Raw genomic sequence first — 25,450 nt, forward strand, 5'->3', positions numbered from 1 at the left:
GAAAAATAAAAGGATTTCATTTTTTAAACGGCCATGTTTTTAAAGCAGAAAAGTAGGCTTTTTATAAAACTATATCCTTCATATCTCTATTCTTTTTTTTGTTGTTGTTGTTGTTAGGACATCACAAAAACACTTAAGAGCTCTATTATAAGTTGTGGCCAAGCTGTTTTTTTCAGCAAAGCCTGTGGGCACTATGTTTTTTTAATGAACAATTAGTTAGGAAGTCATCTGAAAAAAAAAAGAATGTATAAAATAGTACAGACGCTCCAAGGTTGAATAAATTTCCGTCAGCTCATTCAGTCCAGCTTCAAAGCATTAATATGTGGGATCAAATAAAATCCATTTCAATTTGCTGGATAAAATGTGAGTCCCTGTGGAGTTTCCCAGGCATTTTAAATAGCATCTAGAGATTTTATAGCCATGTTCTGTTTGTGAGATGATTATTATCCGGTGGTTGTGACTGTTATGATCAAAGGGGACACATTTTCACAGTGGTTAGGGCATGTATGTTTGCTAGATGGTGAAGTATTATGTGGCATTTATGAATTAATGGATTCATAAACTAAACAAACATCCAAAAGTAAACCTTTGGGATGAACTGGAACACTGACTGGAACCCCAGACCTCCTCACTCACGTGTCTGATCCTACCTAATGCTCTTTTAGCTGAATAATCAAATCAAATTTTATTTGTCACATACACATACAGTACAAACAGAGTACAACATGCAGTGAAATGATTTGTACGACCAGCATTTAAACATAAAAAGGAATAAAATAAGGATTAAAAAAGGTAGATAAATAAAAATTATAAACTATATAAAATATCTGAAAATATATGTATATACATGAATAAGTATGGCAGGTATTGGAAGTACAAATTAAAGTAATCCATGGGCAGTATTGTGTGATATAAAGTGGCACTGTGCTGTTCAAGTCCATAGTTGAAGTGACAGTCCAGAGTTAAAGTGTCATAGTGCAAAAAAAGGGCAGAAATGAGTGACGATAAAGAGAGGAAGGTCCAGTACTGGATCCTGGGTGTTTCCTGGTTTAACCTCAGAATGGCCTGCTATCCTTAATTCCTCACAGCCACACTCCAGAATCTAGTGGAAACCCTTCCCTGAAACATGGGATCTTATAATAACAGGAAAGACATTGAAAATAAATCTGAATGAGATATTCACCAAGCACATGTGCATGTGTTGGTCAGGTGTCCACATACTTTTGGCCACAAAGTGTAGTTCCAATGTTATAGTGGTCTTCGAAGATCATGCCAAACTTAGAAAACTATATACATACATAAAATAATAAATAGTAATACCTTTTTTTTTTTATTTTATACAAAAAGCAATGAATGCATTGGAAAGTGTTGAAAAGCTGAAGACATTTCCATAGAAAAGGATAATTTATGTGGGTCATAGATGCAGGTGTTTATTTTAGAACAAAAGGAGAGTCTTGCAGTAGGGAAAGGAAGAGGGAAAAAAGGAAGCACTGTGTTATACTTAAGATAAGATGATGTGTAGTGGCCTTAAATTTCCTCCATTTTCTCTCAGCACTGTTCAGTCAGAATGCAGAAGGTCAGACCGCCAGGAGCTGAAAGATGTCAGTCTGAGGACCTGCTGCAGGTCAGAGAGCAGAATGAGTACAGAGATGTTCTGACGGTAGAAGTGGCTATGTCAACAGGCAAATCTCAAAAAGAAGGAGTGGGCAGGATGACGGCTTAGTATAACAGAATAAGGATATAACAAAATAAGAATATAACGGAATAAGGATGAAGACAGGATTTATTATTATTATTATTTCATTGCAAAACCAAATGTTCCAATAATAACCTCCACTTTTCTGGGAAAAAGTTTCACTATATTTTGGAGTGTGCTTGTGGAGATTTGTGCTCATTCAGCCACAAGGGTGGTAGTAAATTCAGGTACTGATGTAGGTGAGGTGAGAAGGCCTGGGGTGCAGTCAGTGTTTCAATTCATCCCAAAAAGATGTTCAATAGGCTTGAAGTCAGATCTCTACAGCAGGTCACTCCAGATCTTCTATTGAAAAACCATGTAAAGCATATCTTCATGGAGCTGGCTTTGTCATTTATATCAATTAGTAAATACTAGAAGAAAGGAGAACTATCTGCCAATAGAGCAAGACTATGAAAATGTCTAGAAAAGGTTTAATAAACTAAAAAAGGTTCTTATATTTGCTTATTATAATCTTATAATAGGAATTACTAGATACAGTACGAAATTTTCTAAAATGTCATGACCTACACAAACCAAGTAATGAATATAATACAAACCCATAGTGAGTTAGAATAATATTAAGCACAAGGAGGGCCATAATTAAAAGGTTTCACATTTCTGTAAGAGATTTCAGCAGGTAGCACAAACTCCTCACAGCTCCATGGTTCCCAGTCCCATCAAGAGCTCATGTTACAGACTGTGCTGAGTTTTATCGTTTCTGTACAATCTGCACATCATTACTCCCATGTCTGTGTGGGTTTCCTGAAGGTTCTTCAGTTTCTCTACATCCCTATGTGTGACTGAGTGGAGAATTCTTTTTTTTTTGGTTTTTGTCGTAACCACTTTATGGAGTCTGTGAGGAACAATTTGCAAACGTAACTTTTCAAGAAACGAACAGAATATATAACGAGAAAGATGAGAAGCTTTCTGAAACTGAAATTAATTTTGTGGCAAAAATTAACCATAGATAAGGTCTGTTCTTTGGCTTTTTGTTTTGAAATTGAAAAACTGTAATTGAAACTATAATAGTATAATACTAAAAATATATTTTTGTTAAAAAATGTAAAATATTTTAAATACGCCTCATTTAGAATTTCTCGCCATTCATTGTTTGACTTTGAGTTATTTAGTTTTGTGGTACTCATGAACAACACAGATGTAAAATAACCTTCAGCACATAAACCATCAGTGACTTCATACAAAATTATGACTTTGCTCTAAGAAGTTCATATCAGTCACTTAATACTTTTTAAAAGCAGCAAGAGAAGAGCAATAAATTTCCTCTTCTCACATATCAATATCTTCAGACATCTCAATACAGAACAACCCCCTTCCCACCATTCCCCTCCCCTGCCCCACACCATGTTCTACTAAATTGTATGCGATCCCTGAATTTTTGTATCACATTGTGTACAATTTGAATAATCTTTGAGGGTCAGTAAAATTTACTATTACTTTCAGATTCAGATTGTTAGATTAGAAATATTGTGCACTCTTGCCATTCTATTGTGAGACTTTGATTACTACAATTTGTGTAATTAAAAAAACAGCGAAAAAATAATGACTTTTTTCTTTTGTGTATGTGTAAATTTAGAAACATTATTTTTAAAGTTTACATTTACTATTGTGACACAAACCTCTTGCGGGGGTGGGGCCTATCAGTGCTATACTCTCATTGGCTAGAGAGTTTTGGATTGACAGCTCCCAGAAGTAATTCAATTCAATATATTTTTCTCAATTTCTGGATACGCTTCTTTCTATAGTTGCTGTGTTTGTATTTTGTAGCATGTATCTGCAGTCATTAAAAAGTACTTATTTACTTCCTTTTTGCAAACACATTTCTAATCACTAGTCCAGGTGGGAGGAAACCAGAGAACCCAGAAAGAAAATGTGCCAACAATGGGAGAGCATTTAGAACTCACTGCAGGTAGTAACCTGAGCTCAGGATTGATCTAGCACTATTGGGCTCCAAGACAGCAATGTTTCAGTTTTATCTCATTTTCTTGGTGCAAATAATTCGGCAGGGTTCTGTCCATGATCTAAAAAACAGTGATGCTGCCATACCTGCTAATGAACTAGGTAGTAACACTAATAATGAATTAATAGCTAAACAACTTGAACAAATGCTGTGGTTTGGTTTGAGGAACCAAATATTTATCCACCTTATGGCATTAATAATACTGAATCAAAGCACCAGAATTGTACAATACTTTCTCAATGCAAGAAAAAAAATCTATAAGCCAGTAAGATTATTTTAGATATACTCTAGTTCCATTAACCTGGTGAGACCTGCGATGTTGTATGGATTAGAGACAGTGGCATTGAGTAAAAGACAGGAGGTGGAGCTGAAGGTAGCAGAGCTCAAGATGTTGAGGTTTTCGTTAGGAGTGACAATGATGAACAGGATTAGAAACGAGTTTATTTGAGGGACAGCGCATGTAGGACGTTTTGGAGACAAGGTGAGGGAGGTGAGATTGAGATGGTTTGGACATGTGCAGAAGAGGGACATGGGGTATATCGGTAGGAGAATGCTGAGGATGGAGCCACCAGGAAGGAGGAAAAGAGGAAGACCAAGGAGGAGGTTTATGTATGTAGTGTGGGAAGACATGCAGGTAGTTTGTTTGAAAGAGGCAGATGTAGAGGACAGGGAGGTGTGGAGAATGATGATCCACTGTGGAGACCCCTAATGGGAGAAGCTGAAAAAATAGGAAGACACTAGTTGTCGTTAACTATTAGTTTTGTTCGATTTTTATTGTTTAGCTAATCTTGATCGAAAATATAGGGACCAGTTTGGATAAGGTGGCATGCTTTGAATCATAAGAGTTCTTTCCTTCTCCAAATTCTTTTCTTTTTTTCCCCCCAGCATTATGGTACAAGTTGCTATTTGTCTCGTTTGTGTTTTGGATGTTGCACAGGCTTTTTAGATGTTATTGGCACATTCTGATCTGGTCTTCCTGTTTTCAGGGCTTATCAGTGGATTACATTCTGTGGTGAATCCTCTGGTGAAGTCTTCTCTTGATTATTGACTTTGACACTGATACACCTACCCCCTGGAGGGTGTTAATGATGTGGCCAAGTGTTGTGAACAGGTTTTATCCTCCCCAAGAAAAGAATTCTTATTCTATTCACACGTAAGATCACGTTCTGATCTTCAAGACTTTTTGGAATTCCTAAGCGCTCCAATGTGAGCTGATTTGGTTTGTTTGGATGTAAATACACTCAAATTGAAGCTAAATGCATGCACATTGAATGTATACTCCTACAGTGGTATGGCAGAAGAAATAACAATACCGTAGTGTAAAAATATGCCTAATGGTTGTATATTGTTAGTTAATTATCTCACATTGAGAAATGTTGTTAAGTTGTCAAGATTTCTCCCCAGTGAATTCACACCTCACTTTGCAGGTATAAAGTATGTAAAAATACAAACGAACAACTGTCTTGAGTGAACATGCAGTTTTAACTCGTTACGCCTTTCAGCAATTCTACTTCACGCTGTGCCCTTTCATGTACCACATGTCGAAGGTCTTATGAATCCTAACAAACCCTTCGGTTAGTCATCTCGTGTGGGATTTTTTCTAGGGTTTTTTTTTTGTTTTTCCCTTTCCAGCAAACATCAGTAGGACCACTCATCAGCCTGGTTGTCTGCTGCAATTATTGTCAGTTTCAAGACTTTCTGTAGTCACTCCAAGGTTAGTAATTCAGAGAGGCAGGCCAGGTACATTAAGCGAGGCAATCAATGTGCAAAGGTTTGTTTTCTGGGGCGGAAGGAAGCGCAGAGGTTAGCATGTTATCTTTCATAGGGAAAGATATCCAGCTGGCAGAAATCCTTTCCTCTGTGCACCCTCTGATCATCATGTCATTGTCCAGAGATCTGCTCTCCAGGGGTTGTCTTATCACTGAGTGAAAAAGAGAGCTGCCAGCCTATAATCATTGTGTGCCTGTGTGTGTTTGAGTATGTGTGTGCGCATTCATGAGACACACAGGAGTGTGTGTGTGTGTGTTTTTCTACATACTGTTTTCCCCAATCATTGACTACTGGTGCATATAAATGACTATCTGTCAGGTGTATTCATTTGTGCCATTTGATTAAGCAGCAAATATATAAATCCTGTGCCTACTTATTGTTGGCCTAGTTTATTAAGGTGTGAATATATTTCTCTCACACACACACACAAACACACACACACAATTAATTGCGGCAGTGCTATTCTGTTTTAAGCATCTACATAGACACTGTTGGACACAGTAGCTCATGCTTCATATTTAAGAATGTCATTTTTCTGTGGCTCGGTGAGTATGATCCATGAATCTTCTCTAACCTACAAACAAACCAAAGCTGCAGTGTAGCAACACACGCTTGGCTCCTGCTTCTTTTTTTTTCACCACTGAGTCATAGCGACAGAGGCAAAATTACAAACAAAGAGAGAGCGAGAAAAATGTAGAGAGACGTGAGCTGAAACAGATAGAGGTAAAGAGACACCAGAAATGGGGGGGTGGGGGGCATGAGGATGCTGGAAACCAAGTTTGACAAGGCTTGTTATAATATATATATATATATATATATATATATATATATATATATATATATATATATATATATATATATATATATATGTATATATGTATATATACACACACACTGGCTGAGTGATGCTCAGTTTTTTCACATGACTTCAGAAAGCTTGTTTGTACCCACTCATTCCCTCTCTGTCTCTCTCTCTCTCTCTCTCTCTCTCTCTCTCTCTCTCTCTCTCATATTGTATGTGTGCAGCTGATGTGAGCGATAAATACAATTTGATCCCCCAAAAAAAGCTAAATAATTAGTTGCATTTAGGAAACTAAACTTTAAACTTCAACCTTTATATACACAGCGAAGGAAATCGCTTCGGCAAGTGGAAATATTGTGAATATACTCACGTTTTCCTTTGCGATAAGTTTCCAGTAAACCGATAAGAATAAGAATATTAAACCGTATAAAAATATTTTGAGACTCTGCCCAATCCAAGCACAATCGAGCTTGTTTCATTGCCAGATCATTTAGCTAATTTTACTCATTTATTTCTAGAAAGAAGCAACATGATCTGCCGATAATACGAGACTATTTCATGCTTGATTTTAGAGGAAAAAAGGCTAGAAATAGGTTTCGCCATGGTTTAATCTGATGTCTAATCTCTAATATGAGATAAAATGGTTTATATTGAAGATATTTCTTCCAGATAAAATATAAATTTCTGCAGTGCGTTTGCTTTTCGAGTGTATGGAATAGCAAATCCAATCCATATCTCAGAAACGGCGTGTTCCTGACCTTGCCACAGTTCTTGTCAGAAAAAAAAAAACATTGCATGCTCCAGGCTTTTATGGTATGTAAATGTTTAGAGGCCTAAATCAACCCCAGCCCTCTTCTGTGGTGCCTTTAGTCTATTTCTCATGGAGATATGTTTTCTTGTTGCACGGATAGGAACCCTGTTTGCCACAGATAAGAAGAAGGGAAGCGAGAAAGCAGAAAGAAAAGAATTTCTTTAGTGAGAAGGTAGAAATCAGACGCATGTCTGGAAGGAGAGGAGAGAGTGAGGAATGATGGATTGCTCTGGACTGGAGTGTGTCCATGTGGTGAGTGATGGAGTGAGCACCTAGCTTCTTTGGAGAGATAATAATAACACAGGAGTCAGAGACAGGCTTTTGATTGTTTGGTCTCTTTTTATCAACAGGAAAACAATAAACAAGTAAAGAAAATGGGTGGATCTGTAGTGCATTTCAGGTAGCACCAGTGCTCACTAGAATGACTCAGACTAGTGCATTTTCAATGCATGAAATGAGTGGCCAGACTTTCCCTACTGCATCTGCCCTGTTTTTGTGTGTCTGTGAGTGTGTGTGTGTGTGTGTGTGTGTGTGTGTGTGTGTGTGTGTGTGGGAACAGGGTTATTAGACTCCTAGAGAGAGAAAAGGAGTGAGGGGGAGGAAGTCTGACTGACAGAAACAGAGAAAAAGACAGCAGGTGAAAAAAAAAAAATCTTGGCATGTTTCGAGCTCTGACACGAAGTCTTCTGGCGTATGTGAGCGTGTGTTTGAAATTCTGAGTGCTGCAGCGTCCCCAGAATTCCCAGAGATGACTCAAAGCGGATCAGCATGCGCCAGCAAACCTTCCCACTTTACGCACTTCCTCCTACTCGGCTTAGGCCTGACCCCCTGACACACGGGTCCATGTGGCTCAGCTGCAGCTTTCACAATTTAGCACTGAATAATACAACTCTGAATTATAGCTTCTGAAATGATATCTTGTGGTGAGCTCGCTTTCGTCTAACCGCCATACCAATCTGCCTGTTTTCCTTTATAGGACATCATGCTTGGCTGATAGCAGCCATAATGTGTACGTGTGTGTGTGTGTGTGTGTGTGGAGAGATGGCGTGGAGGTGATTTGACAGTGGGAAGCTTATGGGCCATAAACACCTCAGTAATCATGGATGCCAATCAGCTCTCTTCACGACTTCTGCTCACATTAGCACTGTAGCATGACTAAACAAACATACTTTGGAACCGGAAAGTGAACACCTTGTGCTTATCATTAGTATTTTTCCATTCACAGCTCTATAGCTGTTGTAGGTGTGTGTCTGCGTGTGTGTGTGTGTGTGTGTGTGTGTGTGTGTGTGTGTGTGTGTTCTGTGGACATCACTATTGTTTACAGTCAGGATAATGGTTGCATGTACCAGTGATTATTCTAAACAAGGCGAATCAGACTGAAGATCTTTTCCTATTAGGGTGCTGATGGTTATGCTAATGGGGAACACCGGATGGCTCTGAATCTGTCTGTCTCAGCGCTTTAAACGCTCGGATAATGTCTGCTATATGTGAGCAAAGAGAGTGAGAGAAAGGCAATCATGACTATCTTTGCTCACGACTCTCTTTGTCCTGTCTCAAAGTAGGAGGCTAATACTGCCTGGAGTAAAGGAATCTGCACGATTGATCGAAATGGCAAGATGTGACAAGATTACCTCTTTCTCATTGTCTTTCTTTAATCTTTTGTCGTCTCATTGTCATCCTCATCCACCCTTTCTGCCTCAGTTTTGAAAGTGAAAATGGACCGTCTCCTGGCCGCAGCCCTATGGATTTGCAGGCGAGTCCGGGGCTTGTGCTCCATCCATCCTTCCCCCAAAGTGGCAGGAGGGAATCTTTCCTCTATCGCTCCGACTCAGATTATGACATGTCACCTAAGACCATGTCCCGCAACTCGTCCATCAACAGTGAGGGGTAAGCAGCCTCGTCCACAAACCCATTCGCCCGACATGTCACACACATTTCCCTGCTCATTTTGCTCTCAAACACTGTGCAGTGTTACACATTTACCCCAAACAACCAAATCTAACACTCGGTGTGTACACAACACAACAGCAAATGATGGTAATATACATCTGGATATGTGTTTGTTTCTCCTCAAGTCCTCAAGACATGTCCATTCTACTGTATTGGTTTCACTGGATAAAGATAACAGCCTTTAACTATGTATTTCATAAATGTCTCCTTCTTTGTTTCTCTTCAGCCATGCTGAGGACCTCATAGTCACCCCTTTTGCTCAGGTAAGATGTGTTCTAGTCTCCATATGAGACTGCATTTTGAATTTTCCTCAAGATATACCACAAAGACCATGTTTGTGATAATGACCCCGCCCTCTCGTTACTCCCTTTTCTCTCTCCTAGGTGTTGGCCAGTCTCCGAACTGTCAGAAGCAACTTCACCATCCTAGCCAATGTCACGTCGCCTACTGACAAGTTAGTGCAATGTCTAGAAAGTAGTCTTTGTCGTTTTTCACGCACAACCGCCGCTCTGCATTCTCATGACTATCCAGGATGATGGGCAATCATTTCTCAGCACGAGCAGGCAGCCTAACATGACGTTTTATGATTTAAAGCACATTTCGTAAAGGCACTTTGACGACATGCAGTAGAATTATAGACTTTTGTCCTAAAAACGAGCCTTAATTCTATTTTATAGCATCTCTTCCTGTCTCAGTGCATTGTTAATGAATTGAACTTACAGTAATTATTGCTTTTAAGCAATTCCAAGCGAACATAGAAAATATGAAGCTGTAAGCACAAATCTTGCATTTCTTTTCAATGTATTTCACAGAAAATCTCACAGGAAATTACATTGTTATACACCAAATATTTGTGCACACACACACACACACACACACACACACACACACACACACATATATATATATATATATATATATATATATATATATATATATATATATATATATATATATATATAAACTATGGCGTATTTAAAATGTATAAATTCTTGAAAAAAAAAAAATCTGCATTGACCTCGAAATATGAAAAATATGGACAATCCAAAACTTGACTCCGCTGTGTCACATGTTTTAGACAATGTCAGTACAATTATATAATATTCCAAAAATAAAATATTAATGCTTAATTGCGTATATTTTGCAACTTTCTGGATTGATATAATTTGGATTGTCAACAGACAAAGCAATAATACCTTATTAAACTGTGCTCACATCGATCACTCCCCTGTTTTAGCAGAGATGACTATTGGGTTTATCACCAGCAGAGGGCACTATTCAACCATGAAGTTTACTACAAGTTTCTTTTTTTGTCCACAGGAGGTCGCCAGTTACAAGCCAATCAACAGTTCCACCAGCAACGCTCTCTGGTATGTTTACTGTAATAAATATTAGTCACTGGAGAGTCTCTCTCTCTCTCTGGAGAGTCTCTCTCTCTCTCTCTCTCTCTCTCTCTCTCTCTCTCCCACACACTAGCGCTCTTCCCACGCACTGTCTCTCACATTTACTTGCACCACGCTTCCTGTTGTAGGCACTGCTGCCAGGACAAAATGAATTATATCACCGGACGCAGTGGAACCATATGGGCAACAAGGGCTGGTGGCCTACCAGACTCCTTAATCAGACTAAAACAGCCCTGGGTGGCTTGCCCCGATGATGTAAATAAATTACAAATTATTTGGTGCCTGCTCTGTTTTGCTGTGGCGAAGATAAACGCAAGCACATTTTCTTAAAGGCAACAATCAATATACCAACTCCCCGTTTCCTTGATGCCACTCCTAGGGGTTAAAGTGGCATCTCAGTATGCTGAGGGATCCACAACTCTTTTACTAGTAGTAATAAGTGCTAATAATAGGGCTGAACAGTGTAAATAAAACACACTGTTATATCTGTGTTTTTTTTTTACTAATCATTGCTGCCTAATTAAGAATTCTGAGGTTTATTATGTTGGGATTTTTTTGCCTATTGACCCCTGACTTTCATTCAGCATGTTGTCCAGCTACATGCTGTATATAATGTGTTGTATAATGTAATACTGTATAATGTAAATATGATGTACGAGTGTCTTTTGAGTGCATTTATCAGCTTGTCAAAATAGTAACCATCAACCATTACCTTGCAAAGCATTCGCCTCTTAAACATGTAATCTTGCAATCTGGAATCGAAATAAATGTAATTGGTATTTTTCACTCTTGATTTACACAATATTTTTCTTGTGACAAATGGGTAATTACCATCATAGGAACTAATACTAGCTGCAGGTAGAGTAAGTTGTTTTGGTATATGACTCCATCTGTTTTGCACAACTTGTTATTTTTGCCTTTTTTTTAATTTCTGTCTCAGACTGGATAGAGACTGAACAGCATTCTTACCAGTGATTCTCAATCAGGCTGAGATCTGGGCTTTGAGTGGTCCATGCTAACACATTTAGTTTATTTGTTTGGAAGTATTCCAGTGTAGCTCTCACAGCATTCTGAGGGTTATTATTGGAAGGTGAACATCTGCACCAGCCTTAAATCTGCAGACTAAAACAGTTTTTATTAGGGTTGCTCATGTTTAGTTCAATTTAATGTGCTGTCAACCAAAATATTTTCTCATTCCCTGCTGCTTCTATTAGGATGAAGTGCTACCAGCACCATGCTTCACTGTGTAGATACTGATTCTCAGTTTATTGAGAATAGATATAACAAATATAACACTTTGTGCCAAGTCCAAATCTGAAACGTTCAATGTTGTTGTCACCAGGCCAAGAGAAGTTTATTTTTAGATGTTGGGTGAATCTGCAACATTCACTGTGCCATCGGCACACATCTCTTATGTCTCTTTCATTACCACACATTTCTTTTCCCATTTCCACAAATTTCCTATGGCTTTGTCCAATTCTCACACAGCTTTTTCTAAAATATTCCAAATATTGCTTGAGGCTTTTTTTTTTCACACATTTTTCATAGCTTTTTTTAATTTCCACTCACTGCTTATTGCTTTTCTTCCATTTTCCACACATTTCCTATGGCTTTTTTCTTATTTCCACACATTTCGGATAACTTTTCCCTATTTCAATGCCATTTCCACACAGTTTGTATGCATTTTTTTCCCATTTCTAAACAGTTTCTATGAATTTTCCAATTTCCACCCAGTTCTTTTGGCTTTTTTTTCCCCATTTCCACTCATTTCTCATGGCTTTTTTTCTTCACATTTTCATTTTTTTATGCCTATTTTTAAATGGCATCTTTCTCATGGAACATCCATTGTCCTTCATTTATTCTTCACAAGACATATAGCAAGAAAATAAATTAAGCAATATTCCAACATACTAACCTAGAGTAAATAAATAGATTAATAAAGTAATCATGGATATAAATATTAAGCACCAAAGGCCCTAGGGGTAGAATGATCATGAACCGTAGTCAATGCCTTAGTGTTCAGTGTAGCTGTCCAGATGCGATCTGTCCTTCAACACAATAAATGTTATGATGAGTTAATAAATATTGTATTGGAATATTTTACTTCCCCTTTAGAATGACAGGCTTTTAGAAATTACTCAGTCATTCACATACATGCACATTGGGTGAAGGTGACAGGTCAGATACCATTTTGTCCTCTGTTTACACTGGGATCATTTTATTTTGATTCTGTTTATTTTGCCTCAGACCCACAAGCTGTAATATCAGATTACAACCAGGCCACAAATAGGTTATGAAAATATTTCAATCCTTGATCAGTTCTCATATTTCGGATAGATGGGATAACTTTAGGGTCATAGACTCAATGTAACTGTAAGGACACCATAATACTGTGCTCCTTTTAGGTACACAACTACGGTAATGTTATTTCAGCCACTACAATATCAGAATTTTAAAGACAACTTTAGAGAACACTTAAAAAACTGTGAGATTGTATACAGTGGTTTCAAATAATCTCATAGTCACTACTTTTGTGTGTTGTATGTACACCGCTCAGCCATAGCATTAAAAACAATATAGTGTAGTTCTCTTTATACTAAAGTCTATACACTATACTACACTGCACTATAGTTTATAGTTTAGTTCTCCTTGTATAACCAAAACAGCTTTAACGTGCTGAGAAATGAGCTCCACAAGATCTCTGAAGGTGTGCTGTTGTATCTGGCATCAACACAATTCCTTTAAATCCTATAAATTTAACTTGCAAGGTGAAGCCTCCATGTTTTAGATTTGTTTGTCTAGCACATCCTTCAGATGCCCATTGTAGGAGTTTTTTGTGGTGTTGAACACGGGTTGGCATGGGCAATCTGTCAAGGCTGTATGTTTGGACACCCTTCTATCATAGCCACTGTTAATTCTATTTAATTTTGTATTAGAAATTTGTATTGCATACCAGAAACACTTGACATGACCTGATGTTTTGAAGATGATTATTTTCACTTCCACTAAATTCTTAGGGCCTTTTTTCCCACATTTTCACATATTTTCCTGTTGCTCTTTCCCATTTCCACACAGTTCTTGTTGCTTTTTTTAAAGATTTCCACATATTTCATATAGCGTTTTCATATTCCTGCACATTTGTTATAGATATCTGTAAGTCATATTTACAAGAGCACCAGGGATGGCAAAAGTGCCCTCCTCCTTCACTCAAATAGAAATACAGATACTCATGTTTTAAAAAAACTACACTACACTTTTTTATGCAAGTTAAAGTAAAGAAGTTTGGGCTCTGACATGTACTTAAGAAAAAAGTAGTCATTACTACTACCTTTTTTAGTGTCTATTATATTAATATAATAAAATAATATATATTAATACAAAATAATTGAAAATTTTATTACGTAATGAATGTAGTAGAAAAGTCTAGAAGTAGAAAGTCTCTGTTCTCCATCATAGTGACATCACTGAATCCCTCCGTCTCATCCACGGTAACCCCATACTTCTTGTTGCCTTCTGTCTTGCTCATTGTTTGCTTCATAGGCTAGTTTATGTATGTGGCGTGTAAGAGCCAGGAAATTATAAAAAAACAAAAGCCGCACGATGACAAGAAATAGGTTGATGGGCGGGAAGTGGAGCGCAGTGAGAAGAAAAAACATTGATCATGTCACCAAATAGATTAAAACTAAAGTAACAGGCCTGGTTTAAAAATGTAAGAAGTAGAAAGTACAGATATTTATGTAAAAAATTAAATGAGTGAAAGTAAAAAGTTGTCCGAAAAAGTACTGATACCAGAAAAGTCTACTTACATACAGTAACAAAGTATTTGTACTTTATTACTTCCCCCTACAGTACAGTAATTTCTTGAATAAATCCCAGCAGGTTTTCTTTGACCATGAAAACTTTATATGTATTGGGGGATTTGGTAGATTAGTGGTTAAGGCATTGGATCATGAGTTCAAATCCCAGCCACACCAAACTGCCTCTCCTGGGGTCCTAAGTGGCCGAGGCCCTCAACCCTATAGCTGCTTAGTTGTATGAATGAGATAAATGTAAGTCGCTCTAGATATGGGTGTCTGCGAAATGCTGTAAATGTAAATTGTAAATGCATTAGAGGTCCAAATGAATGTGGTTGTTAGGCTTTACTTGCAGTTGTTAATCAGCATTGTAACAATACTGTATTGACCTCAGTATTTCTGATCAGAAAAAAAAGTTATACCTTGTTATGGTGTATAAAACAAAAATGTCATAGACTTTCAGGCATAGAATTATAGCTAACCAATTAGAGAAAATTACCTGGGAAGGTAATGCCTATTGTTTTGATAATGCTGATTATAATGCTGATGCTGTGTGTTATAACATGGTTCTAATGTGTGAGTAAAACTTTGCTAATGGTGTTACTATTCCTGTGTCTCTACAATACAGAAGAGACATACCAACAGCTGGCACGGGAGACCCTGGAGGAGCTGGACTGGTGTTTGGACCAGCTGGAGACCATCCAGACACATCGCTCTGTCAGCGAAATGGCCTCCAACAAGGTGCGCTTTCACGTTTATTTCTGCAGTATTGCCACTATTGCCACTTATTTTTCCCTCAATTCGTACCATCCCTTCTGCCGTTTGTCACAGTTTATTGTTTATCTGGGATCAACGTGTATATCTAAATGTATATGATCTTTCCTGGTCAGGGTTACCTGCTTACAATGAAGTAACAGGGTTTTGTATAGCTATGACTCAATAATATGGCTATAATATATTTCTGCACATAAGATCAGATGTTTGGAACCAGTGTTGTCTCGGTGTAGTGTTTTTATTTTTTAAGAGAGATAATCTCATTTTAATCCGAGTTGGGTTTTGTGTGTAGGTGGAACTAAGGAGCTGATTTAATATATATTTTACAACTGAATACTCTCTCTCTCTCTCTCTCTCTCTCTCTCTCTCTCTCTCTTTCTCCCTCTCTCTCTACTGCAATGTTTGAACATGATATAATATGTGCAACCAAATGTGCATTTGTGTGAATGTCAGGCAGCCTTGTCATAGACACTGGCTCCTCGGTTACAGAGAAAGATGGAGGGTAGAGTTAAAGGGAATGAACGAAAGATAAAGAAAGAGAGGTAGGCTTGAGAGAGTGAGAGAGAGAGAGAGAGAGAGAGAGAGAGAGAGAGAGAGATTGAGAAAGGGTGAGAACAGGGCACTTGGGTCCTGATGCTGTCTATGCTTTAACCTTGGTTGCTACGGAACTGCAGTAGGGTCTGCCCATCCTGCTTTATTATTCGCTGTTTGCAGCGACCACAGAAAATCCACTCAGTATATTAGCCAATGGCATATCAGTGCTTCTCTTTGCTACCTTTCTTTCTTAAAGAAATAGGAACATTTTCTAATTTCTTTTGCTTATTGCCCTAAAAAGGGGTGCAATATACTGTGCTTTTCAGTGCTCTTTATTTTCATTATATTTCTTTTTAATTGTACACTGTGTACATAAGAAAGAACGAAGGAAGACTTGTATACAGGAATATATTTTTGTGATGTGACAGAGACAGAGAGTGCTGATGTATTTTCGTATGGGAATAACCCAAGGATATTCTCACAAAGCCATTTATGGGGAAATCAGCAATAAACCTCTGAGTCCTTTACACATGCACACAGACACACACATTCCCCCCTGACACACACACACACACACACACACACACACACACACACAAACACTAGCATGCCCTCTGCTGCACATGCGCAATCAAGAGTGCACGCTCGCACACTCACCCCACACAAACACACACATGCACGCTCCCGTCAGAAGAGGCTGATTAGCTTGCAAGAGCTGTCTACAGCATCCAGGGAGTCAGACCTCAAGCCACAGAAACAGGCAGCAGTGGATTCGATAGCCAGGCACATCTGTGTAAGGATTCAAGCAATTGGTGCTGTGAAGGAAAGCAGCAGTTCTGGACAGACAGAAGCTGCAGCTTAAGCTTTTTGCTGGAACAGGATCGGTGCACACAGTGACAACGTGGGGCCCGGCTCAAAGCTCTGCTGTGGGGGAGGGGCATCAGACCCAAGGACAGCAAGCAAAAGACAAGCTGTTTTTCCAGACCCCTGCTTGAATAGGATTGCTAAAGGCCCTGGCTCTATTTCTGTTTCCTTGTTTTCTCCATTTCTATTGCTCATTTGTTTTAGGTGTACATTTTGGATCAAGTGATCCTGTTAGTAGCCAGCTGGCTGTGTTGTTTTGTTTCATTCTAGCCTGTCATCACATTCACTCTTTCTGTCTCATCCATCGTCGTCATTCTGGTCTCACTCATCTTTCGGTCATCCCACACCTCCCTTCACAGACTTTTCATCCTTTCACTACGCTGTCTCTATCCTGCTCTCCACTGCCTTCTCCTCCCCGTGCCCTTCAGACGGTCTGCCTTTTCCGGAATTCTCCATCTTGGTCCACTCCACTCCTTTCCCCCCTCCTCACACGGCTGGATTTGGGTCAGCTCGGCTCTTTTGCCTGGATGCAATGTAGCCCTCTTAGACTGCGGATCCAGGCGGCTCCTGGAGAGCCGTTTACAACCCGTCCCACATCTAACACCTGCATGTAAAGTGCCAGGGAACAGGAAGAAAAGGAAGAACATTTGGGTGTCTGGATTCTTGCCAATCCACACTCTGGAGTGGCCTGGCGGGGCTGGCTGTGGCCTCAGCAAGCACACCCTGACTGAGCCCGCATGCCGCTGGGGTACAAGTGCTGCACCGGCCCCGCTGCACTACTGTGCCTCCTGCCTGTGTCAGCGGCCCGTGCCACCAGTCTCACTCAGCATGGGTGTAGTGGAGGCAATCGAGCCAGCTACCTCACCGGGACCTTCACCTGGCCCTGCAGCCTACCGGCTGCCCCACTCCTCCAGCTACAGCAGCCTGCAGGGGAGGGGAGGGGCAGAGCTGGAACTGGGGGCGGTTGGAGGGCTGGAAGGAGGAGGTCAGGCTGCTGATCGCAGGAGCCCCTTGATGGACCTGTTCTGTGAGACCTGCTCCAAACCCTGGCTCATTGGCTGGTGGGACCAGGTAGGGACAGGAAGCAGAGGCTTGCCAGACCAAATGCAAAGGAGTGTTTGTTGTGAGTGATTGTAAAAGTGGTCATTAAAAGGGTTTAAAAGCACAAGGTGAGGGCAGCTGGGTATACTGGGAAAAATCTTGTAAGACACCTGACAGGAAAGTTCAAAGGCAAAAGAAAAGTTTCTAACAATGACATATAATACTAACAATATTAGGCGAGATTTAGGCAGATATATTCTTTTATATATTTTATGAAAACGCTTTGTTTTCCACATTAGGAGGTCAGTAGGAAATGTGTCCAAACGTAACCAATAAATAAATATTAGAACATAAATGAATAAAATTTAAAGAAAAAAAGAACAAACAACAAATAGAAAGACAAAAATTTAGAAGTGATTTTGTTGTTAGATAAAAAGATATTAGGCAATAGACCGCTTATGAAATAGAACTATCCTTAAAGCAGGTAAAACAGCCATAGACAAATTGTTTAAGATGCTTAGAACAACCTACTAACTAATTTCATAATAAAGTATTAACCTAATAAGCTGATGATGATCAAATGAAAATAGAAGCATTTTAAAAGCAAAGATAAACAAAGCAGTCACAACAATTTTTCTTATTTCTTTAGTAATTAATTTGATATACAGAATGATCTGATATTTTTATTTTGAATTGAAAGCATCATATGTTTTACAAGACAGGATTTTTAAACAGTTGGCTTCTTTGCTTTGAGCTTCAAATCAGGTTTGAACTCTGAACCTGATCACTGTCTTTAGCAGCATGTCAGAGCCATGTAAAAAACTGGCATTTTCAAGTGCATGTCTTTCTCTTGGCATACAGTATTTGCTCTGTTGTTTAGAGGTTGTCTCACTCTCACACTCTCACCTCTTATCCCTTACTCCATCTTGTACATCCTATAAACACTCACACTATACCAGTAAATATCTAGTTCTCAACTTCTTAAAAACTCTCCCAGCATTTTAACCTAAAGACTTTGGCTTCAGACCATACGTCTGCATTAAAGTCGTTGTGGCCTGAACTGAACCTTATTTCATTTTTCCAAGGTATATTGTAATGGTAATGCAGAAGAAACATACTAAAAACAACTGTCACAGCATAAGTGCTGTAGCTTGACTTCTCATCATGCATTGCATTTGGGACTTTGGGATTCTATGTGATTTAATGAATTCTTAATGAGTGTGAAAGCCATTGGAACCCACTGATCTTATTCCTTGTAATATTAGGTAAATAAGGGACTTTTGGTCAAAGGAATATCATCACTACTTGAACATAGTCTGATCTTTACCTATCAGGTTTCTAAAACTGTATTTGTTGATGTCTTTCTATATGGTGTAGTTATTTAAGCAATGATAATGTAATTCGGTGGAGCATTATGATCCATATAAATGGAAAAATATCAGTTATTAGCAGAGGATAAAGAAGACAACAGGCAGAGTGAGTAAAGGCAGGCAACATGGCAGCTTTGTGCAAGGATGCAGCAGCAGAGAGAAAAAAGAGACAGAATAGCACATGGAAATACATGATGTGGAAAAAGATTCGAGGTAGAAAGCGAGAGAGCAGGGGACATGGAGAAAGAGTGAGTTTCCGTATAGAGCGATGACCTTGGACGAGGTCAAAGACAGACACCTGCCTACTCTCTCTGACTGTCACCCAACCGGTTGACTCGCTCCTGTAATGCCGCAGGAGGGAGTGTGAGGAGACAGTTGCTAAGGAAACCTGCTGGTTGCCATGGAGATTGTAATGTGTGAAGGACCAGTCAGTGGGACCGCACTGGGGTCTCATCCGAATCCCACAGAGAGTCTGCCGGGTCTAGTTATGTCCTATGCTGTGTTTAGATAATTTTATCTAACCCTCGCAGTTATTTATGAATGTATTAACATATCCTCTGGGTTTGAAAGATGTCACAAATATCTGCTTCTGCCGCGGCTTCCGTTGCGTAATTTTCTGCCCGGACTGTATGATCGGCCTGCATTTAATTAAAGTTTCAATAACTAGAGATGTTATTGACTCGATGCTAACACTCACAGAATAGTAAATGATACAGAATAGTACATGATGAGGAGTTTTTTTGACAGACTCTTTCTTTGTTTCATTTTTGCCTGAATTTATTTATTTGTATATTTTTCTGATGAACACAATAATCCAGCTATCAGCTACAGGGCACAGGTCAAGCGTTGTCGGCTGGAAAGCTATTTCCCAGCTTAAATTATTGATACATTAAAATACAGATGTATGAAATGTTATTTCTTGCCTCTTGTTGAGACTCTTGTTAGCAAAAGTTTGGTAGAATTCCTGCAACAAGATGAGCTCAATAGATTTTTGAATATATCCAAACAGGGTCAAGGTCAAAGCGAGGTTAAAAATTCCACATAGTTATTCTTCAAAAGCTTCCTTACAGTTTGAGGTATATTCCAAAGATATTTTTGTCTCACAAATTAGAAACATGCAGGACAAGACGTGTTTTTTATTTGTTATCAAAGGCATTTAATGAATACATAAGAATAAATGAAGCAACATGGAATACACACCAGAAATCTCACAACCTGCTGTATTCACCCTCGAGCATGTTTACTCCCTGATTGTATCAAGGGTATATAGTCATGTGCGGTTTTCATATATTTTTGTACACTATTGCAAACCAAGTATTATATGTACTGTAATATCATCCAACACTCCTATATTATCTTTCATCAGAGGCATTACACATTCTCCTTTCTCTGTCCTTCAGTTTAAGAGGATGCTAAACAGGGAGCTGTCTCATCTGTCTGAGATGAGCCGTTCAGGGAACCAGGTGTCTGAGTACATCTCCACTACCTTCCTTGGTGAGTGAACTCGCTTGTTTGGTTGTACAGCATCTAGGCCAATTCTGCTTCTATTTTTAACCCCAACGGAGCTCCAGCTTTATAGCAGTGAAAATGTCGCCCTGTTCCCTACATCTTTGTCGATTTAAACTTTGCTGGTCTGGGTATCTTCCTCAGACAAACAAAACGATGTGGAGATCCCATCCCCCACCCTGCGGGAGTGTGAGAAGCCTATGTGCCATATTAGTGGCGTGAAGAAGCTGACACACAGCTCCAGTCTGACCAGTACGGCCCTGCCACGATTTGGAATCAAAACAGAGCATGAGGACGCACTGGCCAGGGTACTGACTGGCTTCCTTAACACACAAAAATGTCTTTAAGTGAGAATAGCCAGGTGGTCTCATTAAAATAAATATTTGTATGCTTTCTGCAGGAGCTGGACGACTTGAATAAGTGGGGCCTTAATATATTCCAAGTGGCTGAGTTTTCCAATAACAGACCTCTGAGTTGCATCATGTTTGCCATCTTCCAGGTACCTAATGAATTTCTGGATTCTATGCTACTCCCCTGAATGGTTCCATAATAACATGCTAAAAGAAGCAATGTGCACCACAGTACATGCTATTTTGTTGGTCTCTTTCAAGGAGCGTGATCTGTTGAAAACTTTTCGTATCCCTGTGGATACATTTATCACCTATGTGATGACGCTAGAGGATCATTACCACGCCAATGTGGCCTACCACAACAGCCTGCATGCAGCCGACGTCACACAGTCAACACATGTGCTGTTATCCACGCCAGCACTGGACGTAAGTACAGCTTCCTTCCACGTAAGTACAGCTTTTCTTACACAGTTACTTCTCTGGGTTCATAGAAACTATACAATCCACCCGATCTGTTTACCGGCATTAGTCACGGTGCATTGTGATTAGATTCTTTTATGTCTATTCAACAGGCTGTCTTCACTGATCTGGAAATTCTGGCTGCATTGTTTGCTGCTGCCATCCATGATGTGGACCATCCTGGAGTTTCCAATCAATTTCTTATTAATACCAGTAAGCACTCACAATAGAAAATAGAACAATTAAAGAAGGACACACATGACTATCAATATGATCAGTTTGAATGAGATCTTGAGTTTAACAATTATCAATATTCATTATTTAATAATTTAATATTCTATTGATACTGTAGGTTGTACAATTACCCTTGTAGCATCCTTGAGTTTCAACATCTTATGGTCATAATTTGACTAATAAAGACACATAATTAAAACAAATTGTGCATACCAAGATGATCTACGATCTATAGACAGTATTGAGACATCTGACTTTTCTAGCCATATGTGGTTCTTCCCTAAACTGTTACCACAAAGGACACCCAATTTTATACAATGTTTTGGATGTGGAAAAGGTAAATCTTTCCTTCACTTGAGCTAGCAAACCCACACCTGTTCCAGCATGACAATACCCCTGTGCATAAAGCCAGGGGCATGAATATTTACTATACATTGATTGGACTAGAAGATCTCGATTGGCCTGCTACAGAGCTCTGACCTCATCACTATTGAACACGTTTGGAATGAATGGGAACACTGACTGCACTCCAGACCTCCTCACCTCACCTTAATCAGAAATTCACTTTACTTAAACACTTGTGGCTGAATGAAAGCACAATCCAAAATATTGTGGAACATCTTTCCAGAATAGGTGAGGTTATTATAACAGCAAATTGGGACTGAACGTGGAATGAGATGTTTCTGTCTCTAAAAACATCACCTACTGCCAAACCTACATATGCAATATGGGTGCATTTAGTGTTAGGGCTCTTTGCAGTTTTTCAGTTTATACCTATCAGTTTGTACATAACCAATATATGACCTAAATTTTCTGCATCCAATAATATTTTTTGTGACTGTCATGTCTTCTCTAAAGACCCACACTGTAACTGTGGGACTTTACCTTATAACTGTAGAATTTTTTATGTGATTTATCACACAAACAACAATCTTTACAACGAGTGACAGATTCATCATTATGTGTGTATAGATTTATAATTATTTGCTGGAAAAACAGCATCACACATGCTTGACCTGCCCTTTGTTGTCTTTGTAGACTCGGAGCTGGCTCTGATGTATAATGATGAGTCAGTTCTAGAAAACCATCACCTCGCTGTGGGTTTCAAGCTCCTCCATGAAGACAACTGTGACATTTTCCAGAACCTGACCAAGCGGCAGCGCCAGAGTCTGCGCAAGTTGGTTATCGACATGGTAAGGCAGCGCTGTGTGTTGCGTTTCAATATAATTAAGAACCTAATTCTAATTTCAGTTTCTTTTGATGTACATTGTGGTTGTTTTTTGGTTTGTCATCTAAGGTACTGGCAACAGACATGTCCAAGCATATGAGTTTGCTGGCGGATCTGAAGACCATGGTAGAGACGAAGAAAGTGACTAGCTCAGGAGTGCTTCTGCTTGATCATTACACTGATCGCATACAGGTAACCCAAGCCTTTCTGAAGTGATGCTGCTTTAATCATGACGGAAACCAAAAGCATCAGAGATATTGTTACCTTTATATATAAACGTATCATATTTTATCCTTTTTTAGTATTTGATCATTCCCACCTATTAGGCGGTTCTATTTTGTCCTGTCCCATGTCCTTCTTGAATCATATCTTCTATCAGGAAAAGTGTCCTGAGAAATGTTCAGAACTCATGTGACATCATAGGTATGGTGCTAAACAAGAATCTGAGTGTCTGCATGACTAAGTCCGGTTTGCGATGTGAGACAGGAAGGGCAGTTTGTTGACGAAGCATTTCATGAGGCTGAATGTCAGATGGTGTGAGCTGAATGTTGTCCAGAGAGAGCACAAAGTCTTGACATGGAGATGCAGCTTCAGGTCCATACAGGAGTCTAGACAGGGATTTTGTTTCAGCTAGTGAGCTGCTTTCCATAATATGATGTCCACCCATCGTGTGGAGATCCGAGCAAGGAGTGTATGAATTGAGTGGCATCAGCAGAGCAGGGGTATAAAACCCATGTAAGGATAGGTCTTCACTGAAAGGAGGCTTAGATGGGGAACAACATTGGGGTATGGAGTTTCTGCCAGACACTTAAGATTGTGTTTATTGTATTTTCTCCCACCTTCTAAAAACATGCTAATAGTTTAACCTTTGGTGAAAATAAGTGTGGAAATTGCCAATTATGTGATGTAAGTCAATGAATCCCATCCAGGGTTTCTCAGGCCTTGTGTCCAGAGTTCCTGAATGTGTCTACTGGGAACCTGACCAGGATAAAATGATTACAAAAAATCATTGAATGAATTTGATGTTGCGTGTATTCCAAGCATGACTACTCAGAGAATGATAACACCAGCAAGGTGTTGGTGTACTAGATCTGTTATACTGCATTTGGGTCCAGAGACTTCTCTGTTAAGAATGTTTAAGCATGGAGGTGTTCAAATGCTTCTGCTGCTACTGTGAATGGTGGACTACGTGTGACCCCTATAGCAGATCTATACAGGTTGTGCTGGGGAAGTTGAGACTGAAATGGAAGTGCATAAAGTGTGCAGAGTTTTTTTCCCAGCTAATTTAGTCAGCACAGTAAGTGTTACGTAGATGGAGAAGTGCTCCAGAAGAGCCTCTCTGGTATAGGAGAGCCAAATCATTGCACGGCTAGAGTTTCATAGAGTTTCCTTAATCAAATACTACAATGCTAAAAACTACTGCGATAGCATTAAACCAAAATCTGATGAGTGGATGATTATGATGGAAATCTGAACAGGCATTTATGAACAAATTGGGATAAATTACTGCCGAAAAATATATAGTGGTCCTGTGCATCATATTAAAATGAGTAGTAGAGTAAAATACTTTTGTGCTCCTGCAAACATTAATGTGTTGGTTTGTCTGTACATTTGGTGCCATTATCTTATTGAAATATTTATTTATAGCCAAGTCATAACCTTTAAGTAGAGGCAGTCAGAGTTTGTTCTAAAATGTCCTGATATTAAAATAAATGTATTTCTAGATGAGAGAAGCTCAAGAATATCCCAAGAGCAGCAATAAATCACCACCACGTTTACATTGAGAACAGACTTCTTTAAGCAATTTTGTTCTAAAATGGTTGAATTTGGGTTCAGACCACAACCCCCAAAAAAAAAAAAGAAATGTAGTGCTGCATTTAATAGATTGCGCTCAGGAAATGCATATTCTGTCAGACTTTCTGAATAGTTGATTATAATATATATAATATATAATATATAATCAAACATCAAAGCATTTTTGGATCACTATTTTCCATTATTTATACAGTCCTTGTCATCCCATTTTATTTACATTTTATTTTAAGTTTGTGTGCGAGATCTCATATTTATTGCCTTGCAAGCAAAATAAAACCAATGTGTCATTAAAGACTGAGAGCATAAAAAATACTGAATAAATGCAGTGTTGGAGCTTTCTTTCTCATGGTCATTTAATTTTTAGCATCTGTAAAACAAGAGACTGACACAACCCTATTACGCTGTATCAGGTGCTGGTCTGTAGCAGTGATGGAGGAAGTACACAAAGCATGAACTTGAGTTCAGTAGGTACAGTAGGTAGAATATTACTCCAGTAAAAGCTGCACTGGAGATTCCCCTTTTACTGAACTCAGTTCAGGACCTTTTCAGTACAATCACAGAAAACCTTTATGACATCACCTCAATTAAAGGTAACCAAATCTATAAGTGCTGTTTTACTACAATCCAACTAGACTGGTCAGGCTGTAATTGTTTTGTTGCTACACACATTAAAATAATCTACATACTATAAATTATATTGTTATGCAGCTAAAAGAAATGTTGCTCTATATGTTAAAGCAAAGCAAAACAACATAAAATAATTGCTATACAGTTATTAGCTTATTTCATTAAATGCATTGGCCTTTATTCTCCATATAATGAGCTGAGTGATAGAGCTGCATACACACCTTTATCTTTTGCACGTTATCCCCCTATTTCTTTCCTCTTTTTTTAAAATGTTATCCATTCCATTCTTCATGCCATTTCAGGGAGTTTTTCCCTCCCACAGCTGCAACTGGCTCACTCATTACGGGTAAACTAACAATTATAAGGAATGAAAGTTGTATAAAAGACACTCTTTTTTACAACTTT

At 38.9% G+C, this 25,450-nt stretch overlaps 1 protein-coding gene across 2 annotated transcripts in view; it reads left to right on the top strand.

The window, feature by feature from the left end:
• pde4a (phosphodiesterase 4A, cAMP-specific) overlaps positions 1-25,450 on the top strand; it is a 61,370-nt gene that overhangs the window by 28,761 nt on the left and 7,159 nt on the right. For both annotated transcript variants that reach the window (XM_046834731.1, XM_046834730.1), the window contains exons 2-13: positions 8,798-8,983; positions 9,273-9,309; positions 9,430-9,500; positions 10,367-10,416; positions 14,872-14,984; positions 20,227-20,320; positions 20,477-20,640; positions 20,733-20,831; positions 20,944-21,108; positions 21,255-21,354; positions 22,414-22,568; positions 22,673-22,795. In XM_046834731.1, the coding sequence (XP_046690687.1) occupies positions 8,798-8,983; positions 9,273-9,309; positions 9,430-9,500; positions 10,367-10,416; positions 14,872-14,984; positions 20,227-20,320; positions 20,477-20,640; positions 20,733-20,831; positions 20,944-21,108; positions 21,255-21,354; positions 22,414-22,568; positions 22,673-22,795 (1,357 nt within the window). The remainder of the gene's footprint in view (positions 1-8,797; positions 8,984-9,272; positions 9,310-9,429; positions 9,501-10,366; positions 10,417-14,871; positions 14,985-20,226; positions 20,321-20,476; positions 20,641-20,732; positions 20,832-20,943; positions 21,109-21,254; positions 21,355-22,413; positions 22,569-22,672; positions 22,796-25,450) is intronic.

This window comes from Silurus meridionalis, chromosome 22 (assembly GCF_014805685.1).
Source record: "Silurus meridionalis isolate SWU-2019-XX chromosome 22, ASM1480568v1, whole genome shotgun sequence".
In the NCBI taxonomy this organism is placed as follows: Eukaryota; Metazoa; Chordata; class Actinopteri; order Siluriformes; family Siluridae; genus Silurus; species Silurus meridionalis.